The sequence below is a fragment of the Podarcis gaigeae genome, assembly GCF_964106915.1.
Source record: "Podarcis gaigeae genome assembly, chromosome: 5".
NCBI lineage: Eukaryota > Metazoa > Chordata > Lepidosauria > Squamata > Lacertidae > Podarcis > Podarcis gaigeae.
Window position 1 is genome coordinate 37,640,085 of NC_139681.1, and position 20,175 is coordinate 37,660,259.

Below are 20,175 nucleotides of genomic sequence, written 5' to 3' on the forward strand. Positions count from 1 at the left end.
GAATGAATGCAGAACCATTAGCAAGGGAGGCTGGTCCATTCAAAGAAGTGGACCCTGCCCCACCAAACGCAGTCTTCTCTCAGCCAGCCCCACCTGTCTACCTCCTTCCCTACAGCTAGACTAGAGCAAGGGTCAACAACCTTTTTCAGCTGTGGGCCAGTCCACTGTCCCTCAGACCATGTGGTGGGCCCGGGGGGGGGGGGGGGAGGAATGAGAGACTTCCCTTGCCCCACAAATAACCCAGAGATGCATTTTAAATAAAAGGACACATTCTACATGTAAAAACACGTTGATTCCCGGACCATCCGTGGGCCAGATTGAGAAGGCGATTGGGCCAGATCCGCCCCCTGGGCCTTAGGTTGCCTACCCCTGGACTAGAGGGTGGCATTGGCTATCGGCTTCTTCCTCAGTCTCAAGTGTTGCCTTTCTAAAATGCAGCAGGGAGGAGGAAGACAAAGCTAACATTAGCTGGCTCTGCCCATAATTGTCTCTGGCCTCCTTACCTTTTAGCCTACCCAGTAGGCACCAGTCACCACTTACCTCAATGAGCTTCCTTTGAAACTGTAAGACTTGGAGCCAGTGTGGTGTAGTGGTTAAGAGCGGTAGATTCGTAATCTGGGGAACCGAGTTTGCGTCTCCGCTCCTCCACATGCAGCTGCTGGGTGACCTTGGGCTAGTCACACTTTTCTGAAGTCTCTCAGCCCCACTCACTTCACAGAGTGTTTGTTGTGGGGGAGGAAGGGAAAGGAGAATGTTAGCCGCTTTGAGACTCCTTCGGGTAGTGATAAAGCGGGATATCAAATCCAAACTCTTCTTCTTCTTGGACCATACAGGTAGGCATTGGGGAAGGAAGAGGCAGCGGTCAGCTGCTGCTTTTTGTTAGTGCCCTAGTTATATTGTTTTGTGGTGCGTTATAGTTTATTTTACTGTTCTAATAACCCAGAGATGCATTTTAAATAAAAGCACCCAGGCAGTGGAAGATAGGAGTGCCTGGCATGTTCTGGTCCATGGGTCACGAAGAGTCGGACACGACTAAACGACAACACATAGTTTATTTTGGCCGCAGTCCGAAACACACTTACAGTATTGGATGATAAGGCCCACTGAATACTGTGAGACATACCTCTGCATCAACATGTATAGGATTATGCTGTCCAAGAAAGCCATTCAAACCGCTGTAGACTCTATGGCTTTCTTTACCATCACACCAGCTTCTCCCCCACCCCTTCTCCTGTTTTTATAGAATCTCAGAATTGGAAGGGACCCCCAAGAGTCATTTTCTCCAACCCCCTACAATATAGGAATCACAACTAAAGCACCCAGGACAAACGGCCATCCATCTTTCAGAGTCTGCTTAACCTCCAGCATGCTAAGCAGCTCTGAAGAACTCAAAAGCCTGCTCGCTTATTTTACGACACTGGTTGGCATTACTGTAGATTTTGGAACATACAAACTAACGTGGCTGCCTGTGCTTTTTCTCGACAACCAATCAAGAGTTTTATTGAGAGTAAGGGATTAATGATAAAGAGCTTGAGTGCGTGTACCTAACAAATCAGCTGGCTTTTGCATGCTGCGCCTGTTGAATGCTGACAGTGCAGAATCTCATTTAACGTTATAAGCTGGAGAAGAGATTCTGGAAGCAATAGTGCTCAATTTGTGATCACTACAAATTATGGACAAATTTGTATAACTAGCTAGGTAATGACAACCTCCGCAAATCTGTACAAAAGGTATATGAACTTTGCTCCTGTGAACCTGGAAAAGGAAAACAAGCAGTGATACGTTGGTTACTGTTCTATTCTTGTGGTGTAAAATTGGAACAGTAAAATACTTAGAACACTAAAATAAATAATTGGATATGCTTAAAATAGCTCTTTAGATGCAGGTATTTAAAAAAATACACAAAATAATCAAGAGATTCCTTTATATGCTGTCTTAGGGGAATAGGGCAAGCCCTATGTTCCCTTTATTTATTAAATTTATATCCTGCCCTTCCTCACAAAGCAGCCTAGGGCAGCAAACACACGTGTGAGAGAGCAATACATTTAAAAAGCGAACAAACCTACTTAAAATGTTTTAAAACATCAAAAAGCATCTAAAAACAAACACAATAAGACTTTAATTTAAAAATAGATTTAGCCAGAGTGGCTTTGAAAGGGGCTTTTTACCATTTTCCCTAGACTTAAAGAGGCTTGGTATCACACAGTCTGAGTAGTCTTTGTCTGAAAGCACTATATTGTTGGCTTTTCACAATCCGGAGGCATTTATATGTGACAATTAACTCAAATGAACTAATTTTAAGCATACAGTAGATGGGTGAAAATGTGCTAATTTTACTGCTATTCCTTGAGTGTTTAATTAAGGCTGCAACTCTAGAGTCACATTTCAAGGAGTAATTCTCATTGTACACAGTGCCTTACTTCTGAGTAAACATGCACAGGATTGTGCTGCGAGTTAGCATATGACACTAAGGTGCCAATTTATTCTAGCTTTTGCTACAATTAGAATTGCATACCAATTCTAATTTATTTTTAATATTTAAAAAATATTTAATAGCTACTTATAAAAAGTACTTACACAGAAGGAAATGTATTTTTGAAGATGGCATGTCTTGCAACATAGGAATGCATCAAAATAAAAATGAAGTTTTGCTTCACAACCATTGTTCTGAAATAATTTATCAAATACCTTCTAGGACTGACACCTGAATAGTCAGCTACAACCCACAGAGGGGGTTTTGCCAGTCAATTAAAGTTGCATTATTTGCCAAATGAATAATAAAATAATCACATGATTAACTGAAAGCTTCTTTTTCAATGTACATAAAAACTTATATGAGAAGTCAAAAAGGGTTTCTTCAGTTAATTTGCAATCCTAGACATAAACTTGCTTGTCTATACAAATTCCCTTCATGCCATGACAAGTTGCCATGAAATTCAGTCAAAATCCAGTATCCTGCCCTTTAACTAGTATAAACATTTGCAGTAGATAGCATGTTTGAAAGATTTTTTTTTAAGGCAATGGTTTAGATTTACTTTTGTCCCTTTAATGGGATCAAACATATCAAGAACAGAGACATTTAATGGTAGGCATATATGGAGTTAGAAATTAGAACTGACAATGAAAGTTTGGGATCAAGATAGGTATAGCATAGATAGAGCAATAAGTCTCAATAACATATGTGAAAGTTAGTAATCAAACCAGTTTTGTGGTCTTCTCTGTAAAACAAATACAGAACAACTATTAGAGCTAATCTCTAATGCAATTTATACTGTAGGACCAGTGTACCAGACATTTAGCAATAACCAGGATAGTGTATATGTATGTGTTTATGCTACATGTTTAGGTCATGATCAAAGTTATACGTACACACCCTAATCCTAAATGCATCCACTGGTCCACTGATTTCAAGGGAAAGCAAATTTCTGCTTTAGCCAGCACTATAATCCTCTTGTACGTTAGGGGAAGCCAGGCTAAATAAATTGCATCTGAGTTGTATGGGACAGATATTTCATTATTTGAGACGTAATTTTTAAGTGTTATTCTATTACTTCCATAAATCTTTGTCTGATAGTTCTATATTATATACTTTCTCTTTAAAGTATAGCTCTTTCAAGCCTGTATGAGATTTTAAAAAGACCTGTATTATGGTCAAAAAGTATCGGGGTGATAAAACAACTGAAGTGTACAATAGGTTCAGTCTTTTCATATTCCTTGCTCTATGCATGCAGTTTAGGGACATGTGCCTTACGAAAAAAGCTGGAAATGGTCTGCAGGTGAAGCTACTTTTCAGTTTTTATAACTAACATAATACACCATAGCTGATCTTGGGGTTTTCTTCCACCATCAACTGAGAGTCACAGTGTTGACGGTTTTTGCAACTTTCCTGTTGCTGCTTCTGGTTTTTTTGTTTGTTTTTGTTTTGTTTATTGTTTCGTGGTGCTGGTTTTATATTATTTTTATGTTTTATGTGAACTGTAGAAAGGTGGCTAATTAATTGTCAAATTGCCTGACTAATATGAAGTTGTGGGGTTTTTTATTTTAAAAAAGGGGAATGGAGGCTTATTGGCAGCAATGCAGCTGGAGATGCAGTTCTTCCATTACCCTTAGATGACAAATTTCCTGAAAAGGGAAGTTTTTGATGCAGTCATACAGCTGGCTAATTTTGGTAGAGACAACACATCTGCATGATTTCACGCAGACGCATTGTTACTGCTGTCTGTCTGTCTGTCTATCTGTTGTGGCTTTACTCGAACAACCAATTTTACACAATCAGAAACCACACTGAAAACAATTGTATTTTTTCTTTAAATATATTAAGGTTTAGAACATAGCATCAGGTATGTTTACATATCAGCTACATTTATGTACTGTTCTGTCCCCAAATTATACCATAATGAGCACAGTATCCTGTCACCATATGTAACAAATGTGTACTTAGTACCGAAATAGTAATTCACAGCCAAGGGACAAGCAGGTCTCCAATAATTAGCCTGCTTAAATATCACTGCTGAATCAAACATGTAGTAGTTCCTTGTGTACATTCCCATTATTTAAATAGAGAGTGTATTAGAGTATGTTGTGCAGTTATTACATGGGCCAAAGTGTCTCCATGCATATTCTCCTTAAAAAATAAGTGGACCAATCAAGCTCTGCCTCAGTTGGGCTTGCAGTCTACAAACAGATATAATGAAGGCAGTAGAGGAAAGGAAGGTGAATGCAGGTAGAAGTAATTGGGGGGGGGGTAAAGGAATTTAGGGATTATACTTCATCATTATATATATGCAGCTATTTAAAATAAACTTAAATGATCAAGAAAAGATTGAATTCAGTACTTCAGGCTATTTTGATTTTTAAAATGTATGGATATCCCAAAAGAGTTCCTTGTTTGGGAAGCTTTTATTTTAGGTTGGCAAGTTCAAAACGGAACAGGGCAACAACAGTAGCGATCTGGTATGGATTATTTAATTATACATAGACACAACTCCGCTGTAATATTTAACTGTAAGATTTAATGAAGGAAAATAGGTGTATTTGTTTCAAGCTTGTGACGAAATGCTTCACTTTTTAACGGCAAGCGGAGCAGCCATTTCTGCAGAATTTTAAAAACATTCATATTTTATTGCCACAAAAAGCCCATTCATTCTCTCTTGGGAGGAGGGAAGTTGCTGTCCTCCCAGTATTCACCTTCTTGAATAATTTGGCAGGGAAAGGGATGCTTCTCCACTGCAAGGGATACCCTTCAGAAGGTGCTTTGCCTGGAGGGAAAAGCCAGTGAAGTGTGATTTGTTACAGTGTGGAGATGGCAACTTCTAGTTTGTGCTACTTGGACTCTTGTTCAGACAGGTGCAGTTGAAGAGTATAGCAATGTGATCTAGCATGAAAGGGGACTCTTTCTCTAATACTTTTGGGGGGGGGGGCCGACAACACTAGCTACGGTATCTCTAGGCTCTGCCCCACATATCTGAGAGCAGCAGCGCCTACCAAGCCACTAGCATCCTCGCTCCATTCTACAGGTGCTCACGGGAGTGTTTTTCTGTCAACGCTTGCTGGATGCGGTTAAGGGGAAAGTAATACCTTGTGCCTTTGTCTAAAGGCAGAGCAAAGGAGAGATGCCAGGGTTCAAGGCTATCTGCAAACCTGATCTCTGACCTAAACACACGCCTGCCTCATACCAATCAAATGAAGACTGGCAGGGATGCCAACTTGAGTAAAATATGGGGGGCAGTTAAGCCCTGTTCTGCACACACCCCACATTTGAATGGCAATGCCCATCAACTTTGGGGGTACAACGCCCACAAATACTTTAAGGGGGTCGAAGGAACCCGGCCCCTAGGAGTTGGCTTCTATGAAGACCGGTGTTGAGCAGTCTTGCTGACAATGCAAGTGTTGTGTTTTTGCCTCCGGGCTTCTGAGCCAAAGAAAGCCGGGCTTGGGCGACCGGCTGTCTGCGCCCTTGCCAGAGCCCTGCAACCGCGCACGCGCTGCGGTTCAAGTGGTTCTTGGTCAGCGCGGAAAGAAAAGCACTCTGCACGTGCTCAGGCGCGCTCCGTTTCTGCTTCAGGGCTGAAGGAGGCGGCCAGGTGAGCCCTGGTTGAGAGGACGTCGTGCGCGCGCAGCGACGGCGTGGCCCAGGCGACGGAGGAAGGCTCGCTTTGGGGCCGTCCCGTCGGCCTCAGTCAGACGCAGGCCGGGCGCGCCTGCTCTTTCCCTTTCTCTTTCGCCGGCAGGCGAGCGGGCCGGGGGCAGCGCCAGGTAGGAGAAACTGAAGAGGAGAGGCGCGCAGGGCGGAGCGGGGAGCGCCTGCGGGGCGTCGGGTGCCTTAAAAGAGAGGGGGAGTCCGAGGGGCAGCCCTGAGACCGGGACCAAGCTGTGAGACCATAAATTGCGGGGGTGGGGGTGGGGAGAGAGAGAGTAAATAGCTTTTTAAAATAACTAAGGGAGAAACAAACTCGCCTGCTAACCCCGTTTATGGAAGGGGCTTGACTGTTGGAAGGAACATGTTTCCACCTTCAACTGAGCAGCCCCCTCTCTCAGCTTCTCAGGGGAGAGACAAGCTTCGAGGTTTCTCTTGTACCTCTGAGTTCTTATCACAAGCTCTTAGGTGCTCCCTACCTCCTGCTTTTCCTTACTAACTTCAACGAGCATTCAAAGGTTACAGGCATTTCTTCCTTCCTCTGACCAGTTCAAACATCTTTTGTGTTTGCGGTGTGGCTGCGGGATCATCTCTGTTGTCAGACTTCCATTTCCTGGGTTTTATTTTCCTTTTTTGTGTGTGCTACAGGGCTCAAAGATGTCTAACTCCAAAAAGAAGCAGAGGTTAGGAATCGTGACCCCCTGAGGACCCTTGGATTTTGATCAAATGCCTGGAGAAGTCCAGCTGCGCAGGGCAGCTCACCGGCTCCTGTGATCCTGCCACCTTCGCCTTCCAGATTCACGGATCGGGTCCAAACCATTTTATTGCCGCAGCCTGTGCCACGAATGGCTACCCAGAGGAAGCACTTTGTGAAAGATTTCAATCCCCATATCACCTGTTGTATCTGTAAAGGATATCTTATCAAACCAACGACAGTAACTGAGTGCCTCCATACTTGTAAGTAGGATTATGTGAGGCATCTATCTTTGGAACAAAATGGTATTTGCTCCAATTATTTATTTTATCTTATTTACTACATTTATGCCCTGCCTTTCCCCCAAGGAGCTTAAGGCAACCAGCATGGTTCTCCATTTTATCCTCACACAACAACTCTGCGAGGTAGACTGTGAGATAGTGACTGGGCTAAGGTCACTCAGTGTTTCATGGCTGAGTGGGGTTTTGAACCTGGATATCACTGATCCTAGTCCCACACTCCAGCCACTACACAACATAATTTTAAAACCAAGACATAAAAGTTTATGCATCATTATACTATTGCATAATATACACTATTATAGTATCTAGAGCATACACTTCAAATATTCAAATAGTATCACTTACAGAATATATCACAGTTATTCCTTAATACCAGAAATTTCAAAGAGTTGAAGGAAGTTTAAATAGTTGAGCTATGCCTGTAACAAAAGTGTCACAGAATACCAGGGTACTGTGTTCTTTTTGGAGGTTGACATAGTTTGGATTCTATATTTTTTCTTAGATCTACCTGTGCCTTCAACTTAAAAGAAGGGGGGGGGAGGTGTTTTAAAGAACTTTGTTCAGTAGTTATATTTTGACAAGCCATGAAACTGCTGAAGTTTTTGCTAAAGACAAAAATGTCATGAAGTGGGACTGACAGGCAAATCCTGTACAAGGTTTAAATTCCCTTGATGGGTAGTTTTAATAAAATGGTCCTAATGGTCCTACAAATTGATAGGTAGCACCCATAAACTTTTCATTCTTGCATTTATGAATGAGGCCTCCACTCAGAAAGAATTAAGTAGTGTCTTGATTTACATTCTAGGTCATCTTCATGTGTAAGCATATTTTGCCACATGTATACCAGTGTTTGTCACAGTAAAAAAAAAAGTGTAAATAAAGTGTTCTGCAGGTGCATCATTCACTTCTACTGTTAAAGCTAAACAGTTCTAATCCTATAGAATGCCTGGATGGAAAACTGTTTGGGAATCATATGTTAGCCTCTCTGAGCTCCTTGGAGAAAGAGTGATGGATAAGTGTAATAAATATTAAAGGGGTTTGTGTATATATAAATGTACATGCACCACATTCATATGTCATGCTGAATCAGTGGTGGATAATCTGTAGTCCACATGTTGGATTCAGTCCTATCAGCCCTGCCCAGAACGGCTAATGGTCAGGAATGAAGGGAGAATTAACATGTAGACTGACACAGGTTCCACATATCTAGTTTAGCATCACATGCAGAACTAACATGAGCAAGCCTCATGTTCTCCCATTCAGTATGGGTGGGGGAATGACCAAACACATTTCTTTTCAGTTTCCCCCTGATCTCTGTCTATTGTTGTATGCAAACCAAGACTTGTGATTATAGCTGACTGATCAGTTAAAAGGGGGAAAAGGCTTTGGAAGCCATGCTTTGAAGTGGGCTTGTTGGAAATTTGTTTGTTATAACTCACAATATCTAGTTCACAGGTGACTATAAACTAAGATTAGAAGAAACTGAAAGTAAACATTAGCAGAGTTCTACTCCCAGGTACATGGGAGAAGTCCAGGGCTTATTTCAGCTTGTGAACATCACACTAAACCATGGTTTAGCATGATGTCCAAATTGGGCCATGGTGGACATGTACCTGGAAGTTAAAGCCAATGGCAACTTCCCTGTACATGTCTATTGCAAGTATTTGGAGACTTATTTCTCCCCTTTACACCTGGTGGTATCCACTGAAGGGACACAGAAGTTCAGATACTGTGGGGGGTTTTCCTTAATGTTGCTGTTGGCTGCCTTGATGGAAGAAAAAATGCTGAATTAAAATATTTAAATAAATAATGCAGGCACACGTGCAACATAAATCTGTCTCTTCCCCAAATCCAGAAGCTTTGCCTTTTCCCTAAATTGGCATGATAAATCTTGATTGTTACTTTAAATCAGTGGTGGGTAACCTGTGGCCCTCCAGATGTTGGGACTGTGGCCAATGGCCTGCGATGGTGGGAGCTGTAGTTCAACAACATCTGGGGAGTCTCAGTTCCCTGTCCTGGCTTTAAATTTTTAAGTTATTTTGAAAAGAATCACTTCAGTTTACATTAAAAGAGAGCTCTGCAGCCTATCTGAATCTCCTGGCATTCTCTGTGCACATGGAGCTCCTAGCTTCTCTGATTTGAATTTTGAGAGCAGCTTGGCACATGCAAATCAGTTTAGAGAAGTCAGCAGATTTTACCAGGTGTGCTGGAAAGAAAATCCCAACACTATATGAAGAAGGCAGGAAGGAACTTGGGATGTACTTGTGATAGGTGTGGGCATGCTCTTTTAAATGATAGCATTCAGAAATCATCCAATTTACATTTTTGTCTAATACCTATTTCTTACTTGATTTTGTAGTTTGTAAGAGTTGTATTGTGCAGCACTTCGAAGAAAGCAATGACTGTCCCAGATGTGGCAATCAAGTTCATGAGACCAATCCATTAGAAATGTTACGGTAAGAGGATATTAAATACAAATTATTTCAGTGGAGAGAGTTTGCCTTAAATTGCCTTTTGCCATGATTTGCTACCTACAGAAATATAGAAAGCTGCCATACCGAGTCTGACCATTGGTCCATACAACTCATTATTGCATCTATGCTGAGTGGCAGTAATGCTCCAAGCTTTCAGATGGACCAGGATGCAATCCCATGATAATAGTGTGTGTAATCATGTCTTACCTGCCTGCCCGCTCCTCTGCTCCTTGCAGTGCAGAATAATTGTCTTTTTTGCAGTGCAGTGCAATGACATATCAGTTCAGTTTCTTTCTTAAAAAAAAAACAACTAACTGGTGCACACAAATGGCCTTTTAAACAAAAAAATCGCAAGAACCTTAAATGTCCTTGAGATTAGGGATAGGGTAGAAGAGCATGCAGAAAACTAACATGTAGGGGGATCAGACTACGTAATCATGTGCTTGGAAGAAAATGAGATGCCTGTTTATAATGGGGAAGCAAGTAGGGAAATATCCTTGGGAAAATAATGCCAGGAGATCATGGCTGTTTCTGCTTCTTTGCTTCCTTTTTCTTTTGCTGAATCTGCAGGGTTTTTCACCTTCTTTCTTCCCCAACTGAGCTCTGCAAACCAGAATCTTTGCATTGTTAAGGAGGCAAAAATGTGATGAGCAATTTATCTTACTTTTCAAATATGACTATTAGGGGATACTTCTATACTGGGAGAAAAGGTTAAGATGTAAAAAGAAAAAGAAAAAACCTCCCCAAACCAAGTGGTCATACTGGAAGGTGGATATATAATGTGTTTTGTTGGTTTCAATGGTTGAGTTGCAACACAGTTTAACTGCAACAGGATCCATGTCCTAGATTTTACAGATTGTTAAAGAGATGCACAGAACTATCTTCTGTTGCTAAAGAACAGGAAGCCCAGATTTCCAGAATTATTCTTATGCTAAGTTGCAAGGTAGCATTACTGTATGTAGAGAAGTAAGAAACTGTGGAAAAAGACATATATGCTGGATCACACCAACAGCCTTCTCCCTTGGTCAGTACTGCTGCTACCTCCACTTCTTCTCTGGCAGGAGAAAGTGAATGACTTGGGTCATGAATGGCTACCTACAGGGAGCCTCTTCTGAATGATTTCAATTCCCTTATAATCTGTTGCACAAGTTTCTTCTGAAGCCACTGTATCTGAGATGCTTTCACCTCAGGCACTCAGTTGCAGGGAATTATTTTTATTTCTTTCCAGTTGCATGAGGTGGTGGCGGCAGCAGAGAAGGAAGCAGGTGAGGCAGAACTAATGGCTTGAACCAGCATTGAAATTGTTCTGTGCTCATCTGTTAGTACAGTTGCAAAACTGTGCTCACAGACAGTATAGGTGAAATATCTGCTGTGTGTCCTCATTTTGTTATATTTCATGACTACCTTCACTTTTAATGTTTATTAGAAATCCCATTTCAGCACAAGTACATCAAAACTGTAATAAAATATATATAATATTAGTAACTGAGCATGAATACTATCCAGTTCATAACAATCAATGGCAGTTAATGCAACTTGTCTCTCTGTGGTTTGGCTTAGGACAAAACTGGTCTATTGGCTCTGTACTGGTAATTGGACAGGAGAGTCAGTAGATTTTTATGGATTATCTTTTTCCAGAAGAGTTTTGCAATCTGATCTGTTTGAGGGGAAAGTCTGTCCATTAGATCAATTAGCTGCTCACAGGGACCAATCCTGAAGTTTCTCATATGACCCTGCATCCCTTTAATTCCCGACTTACGCAGGGGTTACATTCCGGCACCCCATGCACACAAGTGAAAATCACATAAGTGGGGAGCACCTTCTAAACACCCTTTAAATGCCCTTTCTGCCACTCTCTCCAACCCAGATCAAAAGTACTGCTTCTGGCTGGGGGCTGGAGGACGTGGGGAAACTGACGACGGCTGCTGTGCTACCACATACATCAGCTGTTAGGCGGGGAGGCTGAACAGCCTAAACCTAAATTACAGGACTGTGACCATGCTATTTTTAGAAGTTTGCAGACAAATTTTAAACGGGCAAATAAAGTCCCTTTAGCATTATGGGACAATGGGCCAAACTACACATTTTACTGTTGTGTGTAGTTTTTGCTTTGCACAAATTACTGTCATAGCAGCTTCTCTCTCTGAGGACATAGAGGATTTTCATACTTTTCTTCTCTGGAGATCTTCTGAAAACTGTAATATCTAGATGCCTCCCCCTGATATACACACACATACCAGAGAAAAGATTTTGATACATTTAGTGGACAAAGAAAAAAATGGTACTTTATTCCCCCTCCATTATTTTCTATTTGTCTGTCAATATTTTTTGGCTCCATACATTCTCAATACAATTGCAACTAGTGGTAGAACTTCCAGCAGAGGTTGGTTAGAAGGAGGCAAGGCCAGGCATTCTGTGGCTAGTCTTCTCCGTAGGAAGGTACTTTGGGATCACAGACAGTGTTTAAATATCTCGGTATAGTTGTTTGGGAAATTTGTGGCTTAAATAATTGCTGCCAAACACAGTGTTCTGAAGGTTTTCTTCCTCGTTTCCTTTCAAGTTCTACAAAGCATGCTCATAAAATTTGTTATCAGCTAGCTAAAAAAAAAAAGATAACTTTTTTAAAGACGTCAAAAGACTTGTTTTCTTTCTGTTTATCTCTCTTCAGGCTGGATAACACATTAGAGGAAATTATATTTAAGTTGGTCCCAGGGCTTCGAGAACGTAAGTTTCCCCCTCTTCATTTGGTTGCTTGCTTTCTTTTCTTTGCAGTCCTGTTGATAGTCCAGCATAACTGAACTGAAATATCATGCTCCTTTTTTTGTTGTGAACTAGAGGAACTATACCGTGAGACTGAATTCTGGAAGAAAAACAAACCTCAAGAAAATGGAGATGGTAATTACATCCTTGATTTTTTAAAAAAGTAGCAATTTGATAAGATCCAGTGTATTTTAATTTCAGACGTCAAAAGCTGCATGAGAGTCAGTGCTCGCAAAACTATACCTGTATGTTCAGCTGTTGCTTTTTCCCTTGGAGTTAACTCTTGCAGCTATTAGTTACATGGCTTATTTATACACATCATACGGTAAAATGCTTAGCTTCTACAGTTGGTTGTCTACATAGCTGTGCATATAGAGAATATATGTTATGCTGTTTCTAATGTTTTTTATCCAGTTATACCTCCTAGGAGCATTCTTGTGCATCTGAAATGTTTCACATGAGCATACATAAGGAAAGGATTTGGGCTTTTGTTTTTTTGTCAAAATCTGTAATCTGCTATTTGAAAAAAGAGAAATAGAATTGGGTGTTATTGTCATCAGCATACTGATGGCGCCTCCCTCCCAAACCCAAAAAACCTCCTAAAGCAGTCTTGTGAAGTTATTGAACAGCAGAATAGATAAAATAGACCTATTCGTGACTGCATGTGCAACTGCCACAACACAAAGAAGAAACACTCAGCACCACTGCACTGAGTTATGCCTCACTGGTTTCAGTACAACTTACTGCTTAGTAAGCATGCTGTGGATTTCATTCTTAGTCCGTTTGTTTGAAGGTTGTGGAATATGTGTAAATGGTATGTTTTATTTCATTTTATTTATGCAGAAGAAAATCCAAAATCTGAAGATCCCAAAGATGATGAAGATGGAGATGAAAATCAAGATGATAAAGACTATCACAGGAGTGACCCACAGATTGCTATTTGTCTGGATTGTTTACGTAACAATGGGCAGTCCGGAGATAATGTAGTAAAAGTGAGTTTTGATAATATTTTTGTTTCTTAAATAACTTGAGCAGTATATGAACCCTTTTTATCTTCACGCTGTAAACAGCGTAGGTTTGTTGACAGTTGAAGATTCTAATTTCCTGCAACTATATCGTTGTGTGCAACCTCTATTTCATGAGCAGTGAGAGGTGCCAAGGGTGCCTGCATTTACCCAGGGTTCACTTTCCTTGGGATGAAGGTCAGTAGAGACTGTGCTGTCTTTAGCATACATAGTTTTATTTATTTCCTGTAATTAACACCCAAACAGATCTTGCTTCCCCAAGGGATGCCCAAAGCCAGGGAAGCTCCAAGTCACCACTCTGAGTCCAGCACAGAGCAAATATGCTTCTGTGTCTCCAGCTTCCAGCATCAGCATCACATACACAGCCCTCCTTGGCCTATTCTTCTCCATCCTAGGATGGCAAGGCATCCAGCCAGGTGGGGGGGGGGAGCCCATCCATTTGTCTCTATGGCAACAGAGATCATTCTTTAAGTTGCCAGGGACAGTGACCTTGACAAAAGAACTGGTCTGGCCAGTTCAGCTTCCTTTTCTAGTAGATTTAAAGCCTCATGATACAGGAGCACAGGCTTGGAGGGACCCAGGGTATCATCCAGACTGACCCACAAACCTATAATATTCTTTTTCAAAACTATAGGAAGCCTGAACCCTTCCCCTGCTTTGGAACACCTGTACCCAGGTTGCCCTCCACCCCCGTGGGTTCATTTTCAGTCACCGAGTCTTGTTAGAATACATAAAACAGGAAGGGGAAGTTTCAGCACCCTGTTGCCAATTGCCACTTCTCCACTTGAAATCAGCCTGCTACTTTCCCATATAAGGTAAAGGTAAAGGTACCCCTGCCCGTACGGGCCAGTCGTGTCCGACTCTAGGGTTGTGCGCTCATCTCACTTCAGAGGCCGGGAGCCAGCGCTGTCCAGAGACACTTCCAGGTCACGTGGCCAGCGTGACGAAGCCGCTTCTGGCGAACCAGCGCAGCACACGGAAACGCCGTTTACCTTCCCGCTATAGAGCGGTACCTATTTATCTACTTGCACTTAGGGGTGCTTTCGAACTGCTAGGTGGGCAGGAGCTGGGACCGAAAGACGGGAGCTCACCCCGCTGCAGGGATTCGAACCGCCGACCATACGATCGGCAAGCCCTAGGCACTGAGGTTTTACCCACAACGCCACCCGCGTCCCTGTACTTTCCCATATAGCGGCAGCTGAAAATATAGGCAGATGTATTGTTTGGTCTTCAAATGTCAGTGTTTTATTTAAAACATTTCTTACCTGCCCTTCATTGCAAATGCCATTCCATTTAACTGCAAATTAAAACAAATTGAGACACATTATACAAGTACTAAAAATAGAGTAGTTAAAACCAGCCAACTAAAATAAACATCAGTACTAACAATGAAGTCCACTAGGAGCCTGGGCAAATAACCAGGTTTTCAGCTGCTGTTGAAAGGTTAAAAGAGTGGGTGCCAATTGCATCTCACAAGGAAAGTGTTCTATGTATAAAAGTTCTGTTACACCTGTGAGCATACCTTTATAACAGCTGGCATGCTGCCCTACAACAACACTGCTATAACAAAAATGCTAAGTAGAGTAGCGTTTGTGTTGTCACTGAAAGTTTGTCAAATGCAGCTAACCTAAGGCTTCCAAATTCTAAATGTGTTCTACCATTTAGCTGTAGTACTTTCTCATCCTATGAATGATCAAGCAGGTTTGTCTGTTTTTCATTGGGTTTCATTTTGGAACCCAGCAAAGACTGAAATGTGTATTCAAATTCACAGTTTTTTGTCTTCTTTCCTTTAGGGACTGATGAAGAAATTCATACGGTGTTCTACGCGAGTTACTGTAGGGACCATCAAGAAGTTTCTAAGTTTAAAATTAAAGCTTCCAAGTTCTTATGAGGTATGATAGACAACAAGCCAAATATTTTACACTCCTTCCTGTGATTAAGTTAAATGGACATATCATGTCAGGCTTCAGATGTACAAATATTGTTTGGCTTTAATGTCAAACATGCACTGCAATATCAATAAGCCAACCCTTTCCAAATTTACTGAGATGTCGGTCACACTGAGTTCAGTGTACTCCAGTGTAAGTGTGCATGGGATTGCAGTTTTAGTGTCATAATCGAAGGTAAAGCCTATCTTTTACTAAGGATTATTATTCACTGAGAAATCAGCATTAATGTGACCCCAGTGAAAAATGCTACTAACTGCATAAACATTTCCTCAGTGAAAGTGTTACTCCATCTGAAATGGTATTTGTTCCTAACTCTGAGATATAGATGGGTGTTATTACAATGAAACAGGAAGTTTTGTCTCACTCAGACAATGAGACATTAATAATCCAGCCTTCAGCTCTAACTGGTGAAAGCAGCTGTAGGAGTAAGGCAGGTTCTATAACCATAAATGCCAACAAATTGAACATTGGCATTTTTGGCCATAAATAGTGATTTGAAGAGGGAACATAGCACTATGGATACAGCACATGACTGCATTCATTAAGTTCCAAGTTCAGTTTCTGCCATCACATGGAAGGCCTTGGCCTAAAACTGTGGAGAACTGTTGCATATTTAAGCTGCCCATGGTGGACCAGATGGACAAATACTGTAGCTTGGTATAAGGCAGTTTCCTGTACTTGTTCGCTAAATAATTCTTTACCTTCCTTTATGATCAGACTGGCTGCCCCCCCCCCCCAGCAGCATATGCAGATTTATTTGTACATTCTCCACCTTACTTTTTAAAAAATCACAATCATGTAGCTTTCCTATGATCACTTAAAGCTCTTTACTAATCTGATAATAGGGACGCAGGTGTGCAAGTCAAAGTGCAAGTAGATAAATAGGTACCGCTCAGGCGGGAAGGTAAACAGTGTTTCCGTGCGCTGCTCTGGTTCGCCAGAAGCGGCTTAGTCAGGCTGGCCACATGACCCAGAAGCTGTACGCCGGCTCCTTCGGCCAATAAAGCAAGATGAGCGCCGCAACCCCAGAGTCGGTCACGACTGGACCTAATGGTTAGGGTTCCCTTTACCTTTTAATCTGATAATGGAATCAAATGGACTCCCAAGTAAATCATGGTTTAAAAATACTGCAGTTTGATGTGCTGCAATCCAAGCTGCTTTTCTAGTTTGCCTCATTGTAGGTGGCATGTATAGATGCTGGGTCTTCTGTCTGGAGTGAAAGTGAAAATACATGTGAACTTGTAAAAAAAGATCTTTCTGGATCAGGGCCATTTTGTTTGTATTTTGTTCAGTTAAACAATGATCAATATCATTATGTTGCACTAGGATAATGTGTTCTCGTTTATACTCCCTATCATTTCCTCTTATATATTAATCAGTTTTAGGAAACATTGCAAGAATTTAAAGGAAATTGGTGTTTTTATGTTTGTGTTTTTTACTCTTAAGGTTATTTTGTGATTTACAGTAATTCCCTTTTCCTTTTCTTTCTAAGCTGGATGTACTATGCAATGGGGAGATCATGGGGAAGGATCACACTATGGAATTCATCTATATGACAAGATGGAGACTACGAGGCGAAAATGTAAATAAAATTAGAAATAACTTAACTCTAATAATTTCTTTTGTGTGTATATATAGCTTATTTGCTATCTTAAGTTTCTAAATTTATGTTTAAAAGCCTCAGCAGGACTTATTAATAACTATTTTTAAATGCATTGCTGGTTTCCAATAGTCCATGATTTCCCAGATTTTATGATACAGTGGCATGATAACTGATGGTTATTCCAAACCAGCACCACCTTGGCTGCTTTGGCACAGAGTGTAAACAAAGAAACCAGCTGGCAGTAGCCACTTCTTGCTGGGAAGTAAGATAAAAATTAAGTCATAGAGTCCAGAGAGAAGGGGGCCTTGCAGCCTAGGAATGTATTTGTCAGTGAAAAGTACAGAAAACAAAGCTTCTTGGTGCCAAGTGGTTACAAAAAACAAAAGAGAAATAGATCTGAGGAAATTGGGAAGGTGCTTGAACATTTATCATAAAGAGATCTAGTAGCTGCCTCAGGAGTAGCAGCTTCCTCACAAAGTACCATTTCAAAAAGATGAGCACTTTGACATGGGTACCATTAGTATCATCTATTGTATTATTCTGAGCAATGACTCAGACAGGCTGAGAAATGATTAAATGCAAGAATATTTAAGGACTTTCAGATTTGGAAAGGAATTGACTTGCATTGCTAAAAGTGATGACTTCAGAAAGATAATTTAATTTTCTTAATCCCTGGTTATGTTTTGCAATCATTTACGTAGATAGAAATCATCCTTTAGACTAGTAGCACTTTTAAAACATGGCTTATACTAGTTTAATCCTTAGTATGAGCAGATAGGAGCTTGCACAATACATCTTTCCCTTTCTCTTTCCCTTTTCCTTGCAGTGCCCCTACAGAACACTGGAGCTGTAAATAGCTGCATAAGTGGAAGGGAGGGATGCACAGTATCAGATTAGAAAAACTTGCACCATGGAGATGGTTTTTTGGGGGGAGCAGAGGAAGGGAAAGGTCCATTGCATGAGCTTGTCATGCACTCACACAGTGTTGTATACAACCCTATTCATGTACTGAATATAAAATAATAGGTGGGGGATTATATATTATCCATTCTAAGTGAATGCTAGTCACAACTAAGAAACAATTTGCATATCTTATAGTCTTAGGTAGCCTTTTTTTTATTCCAGTTTGTGCCTTAAGCCCTCCAAGTTAGGTGGAAAGCACTTTCACTCATTCAAGGAGAAAGTTCCTAATTCCCTCTCGTTGCATCTGCACCCTTTGCTGCACAAATCCTGAAAAGAGTTGAGGATCCTTCAAGAACACTCCCAACTCTCTGTAGGCAATTCTGAAAGAGTGGGGAAGCTGTAGACCAGGAGGCAGGGAGAGGGAACAATGGAGGACACTTTTGTGTATGCAGAAGCACTTTTTATTCCCCTTGTACAATGGGGTTTTCAGATCAGTCCTTGCTCCCTTTCTAGTTCTTTTGATTATAAAATGAATATGCCTACTAATAAAATTGGTCCAGTACAAGTTATACGTTTTGCTGTTAATCTCTGATAGCAATGCAATACCTGTCTTAATTGTAAAATAATTAAATTCTCAAATGTGAAACAGAATTATAAATGAGATGACTGATAATCCATGTCCAGTTGTGGATGCCTCTTATCTGATCAGAAACTCGTCTCCTTCGCAGTTTCGGTGTCAGAACTGCTCATCTTCGCAAGTCTGCTCACAGGATGGCTCTTTTTATCAGGTAAGAGGCACTCCCGACTGTACACATTATAGTCATTAAGATGATATTAACACAACCATTGTTAATGGAGCCCAGTGGGTGGCGGGTGTCCTTTTAATTCCATATAAGAAAGTCTCCCAAGACCAAAATTAGCCTTGCAGGTCATAAGCCTCAGGTGCTTTCAGAAGGTCATGCGGATTAATTTTTTTTAATGCATGTAATAATATTTATGAATTAATTTGTTTGTGAAATTTATATCCTACTTTTCTGTTTGCATACCCAAGGCACATATCAAAGATAGAAATAGTATAAAATAGTGACACTAAGGCTATAGTCCTAAGTCCTGATTAGCACTGCTATAGGACCTTAGAATCCATTGGGCATTCCCACCCATTGACCTTTTCCTATGGGGGTGCAGGGAGCTCCCCCACCACAGAAGCCCCTGCTGCAGCTATGGATCTGCTGGATCCTAAGCCAGCCCAGCTCCTGAAGAGAGACCCAGTCTCTTGTGCCAGCCTGCAGCTGGTGCAGCCCAACAAAAGGGAAAGAAGTGAATGTCACTGCCCCTCCCTCCTGCCCTGGCCACTGTAAGTTAAAAAACATTGAGGTGGCTCTGCCATTCTGTTTACCCCACTGACCCCTGGCCAGAGTTGGGATTACTTTGCTCATAGATATATAAACGTAGGTATCCTAAGAAAACTTCAGAGATATGTTATAACAATTGAGGGCTGGCTTCTCCCTGTACTGCTGGCACTTGATGTTGACTGGCTACCACATAGATGGGAGTTAGAAGGTAGTATTTAGCCCCTCTATCTGCTGTGGTTGTTGATGCTTCCAGTACCAGCAGCCTTGGTGACTCCCTCTGATGCTGTTTAATTGTTTGTGCATGATTTAAACGCTTTTAATTGTTAGGATACGTGGAGACTAGGAGTGAATGATGCATAGCTGTGTTTCATTAAGATAACTGGGAAAAGAACAAACACCTGTATATATATATATATATAGAGAGAGAGAGAGAGAGAGAGTTCAGTGGTGAGATGATAATCAAACTTCTGATAAAATAATCCAATTCCTTAGCTTTTTGTAAAATAGTAAGTCAAAACGATACAAGGTGATTTGCCCTCCTATAGCCCTGCTTGCTCAAGTTACATGTAACTAAAGCTGCATTCTCATGCAGCAGTGGGATGATCCCTGAATTGCCTGAAAACAGGGCAGGCACGTCCCATTTGCTGCCAGAGGCAAAAGGGAAAGTGCTGCTACTGCACTGCCCGCCCCACCCCCTCTCCTGCTAGAAGAGAAGTAGTGTTGGCACCAGCACTGATTTCTGTTGAGATTTCCCTGAAGTCTTGCAAGATCTCACCAGAAATCTTGAGGGCGCTGCCTCAGGGATTTTTACCACCCAAGGTGGCTGCTTCACCCTGCCCTACAGGTGAGCCGGGCTGCCTTTCACCACCCAAGATCGTGTTTGATAGTTTAATTTATGTTAATAGTTTATTTAGCTGCTTAGGACTTCATGGGATTTCAGCCTAAGATTTCAAAGCAATTTAGGAATAGCATTAGAA

The 20,175-nt window shown here is 41.3% G+C and overlaps 1 protein-coding gene across 14 annotated transcripts in view; it reads left to right on the forward strand.

Annotated features, from left to right (window-relative positions):
* The window catches only part of PCGF5 (polycomb group ring finger 5), a 39,251-nt gene that overhangs the window by 10,087 nt on the left and 8,989 nt on the right, over positions 1-20,175 (forward strand). For 4 of the 14 annotated variants that reach the window (XR_014564869.1, XR_014564870.1, XM_083740952.1 and 1 more), the window contains exons 2-9: positions 6,785-7,093; positions 9,492-9,588; positions 12,275-12,330; positions 12,442-12,501; positions 13,210-13,358; positions 15,185-15,283; positions 16,833-16,922; positions 18,575-18,634. Coding sequence is in view for 6 of the 14 variants with exons in the window: in XM_083740952.1 (XP_083597078.1) it covers positions 6,982-7,093; positions 9,492-9,588; positions 12,275-12,330; positions 12,442-12,501; positions 13,210-13,358; positions 15,185-15,283; positions 16,833-16,922; positions 18,575-18,634 (723 nt within the window). In the remaining 8 variants the exon portion in view is untranslated. Of the gene's footprint in view, positions 1-5,976; positions 6,373-6,784; positions 7,094-9,491; positions 9,589-12,274; positions 12,331-12,441; positions 12,502-13,209; positions 13,359-15,184; positions 15,284-16,832; positions 16,923-18,495; positions 18,635-20,175 lie in introns of those variants that run through there. The other 10 variants (XR_014564871.1, XR_014564872.1, XR_014564875.1 and 7 more) reach the window with 7 other exon arrangements.